General features: G+C 40.7%; 1 protein-coding gene and 1 long non-coding RNA gene across 3 annotated transcripts in view; one reads left to right on the top strand and one right to left on the bottom strand.

Moving 5' to 3' along the window:
* Positions 1-4,093, top strand: part of LOC102468412 (uncharacterized) — a 26,519-nt gene extending 22,426 nt beyond the window's left edge. For both annotated transcript variants that reach the window (XR_334276.2, XR_334275.2), the window contains 2 exons: positions 1,483-1,581; positions 4,027-4,093. This is a non-coding gene — a long non-coding RNA (uncharacterized LOC102468412). The remainder of the gene's footprint in view (positions 1-1,482; positions 1,582-4,026) is intronic.
* The window catches only part of TRA2A (transformer 2 alpha homolog), a 25,065-nt gene continuing 22,367 nt past the window's right edge, over positions 3,303-6,000 (bottom strand). The window contains 4 exon segments of the mRNA XM_006172301.3: positions 3,303-4,136; positions 4,299-4,366; positions 5,464-5,525; positions 5,527-5,596. Of these exon segments, the coding sequence (XP_006172363.1) occupies positions 4,126-4,136; positions 4,299-4,366; positions 5,464-5,525; positions 5,527-5,596 (211 nt within the window). The 3' untranslated portion in view covers positions 3,303-4,125.

The raw sequence follows: 6,000 nt of genomic DNA, 5'->3' as shown, positions 1-6,000 counted from the left end.
CCCCCCTGCTCTTTTTTTTTTTTTTTTTTTTTTTTTTTTTTGAGGGTTTTTTTTTTTTTTTTGGCCATAGAGCACATTCACTTGCCAAAAAAATTGATAGAATACGAGAAACCACACCACCTCCCTCCACCACCCCCCCAGTAAATCCATGCTGCAATCCCTTCTCCAGTCTCCTCTCAGAATTTTGGGCACACACATCATGTACCCAGTGTGCGATTCAAGCCACTGGGTCCAGGATTCAAACTGTGATTGGCCATTTAGGAGTCCAGCACCTTAAGCTCTACTCTACCTGCTGGCCCCCACAGACCACTTTTTAAAATGTTTCTTCTACAGGGAAGAGGGACAAACAATTACTAACGGGATCTTTTTATGCTGCAATTCACCTCCACAGCCTCAGCCACCCAATCCTGGGCAGATACATGCTCATGTAGAAAGGCTTTGTGACATGAATCCAGGACCTTCTCGCAGAGGTCTAGCATCCCCAGGCATTGTTACTGCTACATCACTAGATGGCCAAGGCCTAGACCTCTTGTCCTACTTTCATACTTTCTATTGTTATTTCTTCAATTTGCTATAGGATGTATATACTCACAAGAGACAGAGGGAAAGTGATGAAGCACTTCCCAGGGGAATGGCCACACTGCAATCTCTTTTTCTGCCTGGCTTGTTTTTCAAGCACCTGAGTCCAAGACTCAAACTGCAGTCGGCTAGGTGGGGATCCACCTGCCTTTCACAGTGAGAAGAGGGTAAGAACCTCCAGAAGGTCTCACCACATTGAGATCCTCCTTCTAGCCAGTGAAAAGATCAATCTGCAACTTTGAAGTGTATTTTTTTTTCCTATACAAAATTGGTAATTTTATTCCTTCCATGAGTGAGACATGGCACCCCAATAGGGTCTTGACATAACAATTCACCCCCAGCTTCAGCCATCCCCAGATCACATGAGTGTATTGTTTGTACTCAGGTCTACAGATGGAAAATTAGAATCTTGCTTGTGTTTCACCCTTACAGAGCTTCATGTTTGTTTATCATCCCACCAGTGCTTGGCAGGCTATACAATTTTTAGAAAAAAAAAAAAAAAAAGGGTATTATGGTAATATATGTAACAAAATTTACCATTTTAACCAATTTTAAGTGTAGTTCTTTGGCATTAAGTATATTCACATTATTGCACAACTCCAACTCTAGAACTTCTTACAACTCAAAATTTTATACCCATTTATGCATTAATTCTCCACTGTCCCCTTTATACATACTTTTAAAAAATTTCTCTTCAAGGGTCAGCAGGTGGTGTGGTGGGTTAAGGTGCTGCTGGATTCCCACAGTGCAGTTTGAGCCCTAGACCTGGTGGCTGTTTTTACTTTCCCTCTCTCTAGAGAGTGCATGTGTCTTATAGCAAGTTAAAAAATAGTAAGTAATAAATCAAATTATCCTTAAAAAATTTCTCTTCCATGAGCTACACTGATAGTATTCCCCCAACAGGGTCTCAATGCCATCACCAACTGCCAACCGCAGGATCATGGACATGTCTGTACCCAGCATACTGTAAAGCCTCTGGATGCAAATCTGGAAACTTACCATGTGAGTCAGCTGGCAGAGCATTGCTTTTTTTTTTTTTTTTTTTTTTTGGCTCCTCTCGGGATCTTGGGCACGCACGCACACGTGCCCAGCGTGAGTTCTAAGCCACTGGGTCCGGGATGCGAACCACGGTCAACTACGTGGGAGTCCAGCAACATAGCCATTACGCTAACTGCTGTTTCCCAGAGCATTGCATTTTTGGTTGCGTGATTGTCTGGCCCATATGTTATGTTGTTGGAAAAGTCATAATGCATTTTGCATAGAAAAACAGAAAAAATACATCATGACTTTCCTGATAATACAATATAAACCTTTATCTTTACAAATAAAAGGGATTGGGGAAAAGTAGTAATTGGACACATGCACTAGCCAGACAGAAACTGAGAAATCACCCCCAGGGAGGATGGCCATACTGCAACCTCTTCTCCCCTTGGAATTTTGAGCATGCACACACACACACCTCCCTGGCTTGAGTTTCAAGCCACCAGGTCTAGGACTTGAACCACAGTCAACCACACAGGAGTCCAGCACCTTAACTGTTATGTCACATCCTGGTCCTGAGCTATATATTCTAAAATGCTTCACTCAACTATTCATATATCCATGTTCAATTACCTTGGAAGGATAGTCCACTTTCCTCTTTAATAGTCTAAATTTTTGGGATCAGCAGATGGCATAATGGCTACATCGCTAGACTCCCACGTACTCAACCCTGGTTTGAGTCCCAGACCCTGTGGCTTAAACTTGTGCTGGAAACGTGGCATGTGTAACCAAGATCCCAGGAGGTGAATGGAGGAAAAAAAGATTGTAGTATGGCACTACCTGCGGGCGGGGGGTGGGGGGGGGGAAGGTTGATGTGTTGTTTTCTGTCTCATTCTGGTGAGGACACACGCCTTATAGCAAAGGAAAAAAACCTCTTAAAAAAAAAAGATTTGGGCTACATACACAAGCTCTTGGCATGTTTTTCAAGCCATTGATGCCAAAAGTCAAGCCTTAGTTGAAGGGGACCATGGCTATGTCGCTGAACTCCCATGTAACCAATTGTGGTTCGAGTCTCAGACCCAGTAGCTTAAACTCACGCCGGGCACATGTGCCCAAGATCCCAAGAGGAGAATGGAGGAGAAAGGATTCCAGCGTGGCCATCCCCCCTGGGGGGTGATTTCTCACTTTCTATCTCTCTGGCAAGCACATGCGCCCTATAGCAAAAAACAAACAAACAAACAAAAAACCTCCAAAAAAAGAAAAGAAAATGCATGAGAAAAGCCCATGTTAACTTTTTAAAAATAAACTTTATTTGCTTAGTTTAAGAGTGACGAGAGAGAGAGAGAGAGAGAAAGAGGAAAGTGAGAAAGCAAGCTGGCAGGTCTGGGACTCGAATCATGGTCAGCCATGTGGGAGTCCAGTGCCCTTAACCACCATGCCACCTGCTGGCCCCTTAACAACCTTTTTCAAAAGGTCACCTAAAACACTCTCCTCTGACATTAAGATCATTTAAGTGTGTGACTACTAGAATGTGGGCTTAAGATGAAAACTATTTAACCTTCCTTCAGCATAATTACAGTATTGAATACTCTTAATATTTTTAACATGGTATACACAAGCACATAAAGGAAGAGTGAAAAATCAATTTTTAAGGAGAAAAGGCAAAGGTTACATATTTAGGTGTAAGAAAAAAAATCAATCCAGTTTATATTTCTGTACTGTATACCACAATAAAGACACAATTCCATTTCAAAGAAATTAACTTTTATTTGAAAGAAGACTACTTTTATACCCACATCTTCTAAGGAGTCTGTATTATACAGTAGCCTGCTTAACCACTGCCCCAATACCAAAATTTCTAATATCAAATTATACAATTAATTGCTCTAGGTAATAAATAAAGGTTGTTCTTCACTGATTAAGGGAACACTTAAAACTTCAATAAGTTGAACACAAAAATCACACTTTAAGGTTTAACAGATATATTTCAAATATAATGTATTTTGCAGGACCCCACAATCTTTTCATCTCTAAAAAATTACTTCATTCTTAAAGTTTGAAAATTCTGTTCTTCAAAATGTCCACTGTCTTCATCTAGTGTCAAACTTTCAATACTCAACTATTTGACCTCTCCATGCCACCCCAAACCTGACGTGACTACTTCATATTTTACCATCTTTCCCAAAACAAATTAAACAAGATCTCTAACACAATGTCTAATACATTATCTACACAAAAGCTTCAAAAAGGTAACTTCTTTCCCATTGATTAACTAAGAGTTAATCTATAAAAGAAAAAAAAGTCATCTGTAACATGTAACACTGGGGTTCCTTTTTTTTTTTTTTTTACTAAAGATGTAAAAACTCAAAATGACAATTACATTTTTAAGAGTATAATAAAAGGGGTGAGAAATACAACTGACAGAGTGTACAACCTAAATAACCAGGTTTTTTTTTTTTTTTTAAGATTTCTTTTTAAGGAGCAGGAGAAATTAGAAGGTTGGAAAAATCAAGAATCAAACAAACAATAAAAGAAATAAAGTCTTTAACTGCAACCATTCCATTATCAATAGCGTCCTGAAAGAGAAAGACCAAAAATAAAGTTAAAATGATAATAAAAGTTGGAGATGTCTAATACTGTTCCACCTATTAACCACAATCATACCCCCTCTAACATTAAAAATAAGCCACGCATTAGAAATAAGGTTTTTCAATGCTACAAAAGCAAAGTTCACGTACTTGGGCTGTAGGAACGAGATCTTGATCGAGATCTGTAACGACTATAATAAGGAGAAGGTGATCTTCTTCTGTAAGAAATGAAACATTACTTAATATACACCACAGAATCACTGAGGCAGATTAAAGTAAAAATTTCTTATCACTCAAAATAATAATGTACCCAAGATGATAACTATTAAATTCTCTGTATGCTGGGGCCAGCAGATGGCATAGGGGTTTAAAGCACTGACCTCCCACACGGTTGACCAAGATTCAATTCCTGGTCCTGGAGGCTTGCTTTCTCACCCCCCTCCCCACTCCCTGTGCTCTCTCTCTGTTGGTCATGCATGTCTTGTAGCAAATTCAAAAATAATAATGACAAATAAAATTAAATAATTTTTATTTTGGAGAGATTTTTGCTATAGGACGTGTGTGCTCACCAGAAGGTGAGAAATCACTCCCCGGGGGGATGGCTACGCCGCAATCCCTTCCCCTCCATTCTCCTCTTGGGATCTTGGGCACGCATGCACATGCACCCAGCTTGAGTTTACGCTGCTGGGTCCAGGACTCAAACCGCGGTCAACTACGTGGGAGTCCAGTGACATAGCCATTATGCTAACTGCTGGTCCCTCCTCTTAGAATCTTGGGCACACACACCTAGCTTAAGTTTCAAGCTGCCAGGTCCATTACTCGAACCCCAGATGAGTACATGGCAGTCCAGCAACTTAACGTTACACCATCTGCTGATTCTCCCCCTCCCCCAGTTGTTTTTCAACCTGCCAAGTTTGGACTAGAACTGTGCAGTTGTTCATATAAGATCCAGCCACCCACAATCTGTTTCTGTTTCATTTTTTAGGTTTTTGCCATAGGGCTTCTGTGTTCACCAGAGAGAGAGAGAAAATGAGAAATCACCCCTCAAGGGGGATGGCTACGGTCCAATCCCTTCTCCAGTTTTCTCTTGGGATTTTGGCCACCCAAATACACATAACCCATTGTGATTTTCAAGCCACCAGGTCTGAGGCTCAAAACATAGTCATTCATATGGGAGTACAACACCTTATGTCACCTACTGGTGACACAATCTATTTTAAATATCAACATTGTATTCATATAACCAAACCTAAGTTCCAAATAACACCAGTACAGTATTATCGTTTAATTTAGAATAGAAATCTCAAAACATTACCTGTACCGGTAATCATAGTCTTCATATCTATCATATCCTCGATCATATCCTCTATCGTAGGTAGTAAGAATCTTGACGTCTGCCACCACCTCCACCACCGCCACCACCGCCGCCACCACCACCTCCGCCACTACTGCAAATAAGTAAATAAATACTGTGTATCAGCGTAAATGACTATCTTTCAGTATCATTTATAAATAACATAAATTGGTAGCTTCAATAAAAAGGGAGAAAGAACCACCATGATTGCTATTCTGCTTTGACGTCTTTTTTTTTTTTTTGAAGTTTTGCTATAGGGTGTGTGCGCTCTCCAGAAAGACAGAGAGAGACAAAAAGCGAGAAATCACCCCCCAGGGGGGATGGCCACGCTGCAATCCCTTCTTCGTTCTCCTCTCGGGATCTTGGGCATGCACACACGGCGCCCAGCGTGAGTTTAAGCCACTGGTTCTGGGACTCAGACTGCGGTCAACTACATGGGAGTCCAGTGACATAGCCAGTATGCTGATTGCTAGTCCCAATGTCTTTCTTTACTCATTA

Source organism: Tupaia chinensis, unplaced genomic scaffold, assembly GCF_000334495.1.
Source record: "Tupaia chinensis unplaced genomic scaffold, TupChi_1.0 Scaffold000184_1, whole genome shotgun sequence".
In the NCBI taxonomy this organism is placed as follows: Eukaryota; Metazoa; Chordata; class Mammalia; order Scandentia; family Tupaiidae; genus Tupaia; species Tupaia belangeri.
The sequence above is the reverse complement of the archived record's forward strand: the minus strand, read 5'-3'. Positions and strand labels throughout refer to the sequence as shown.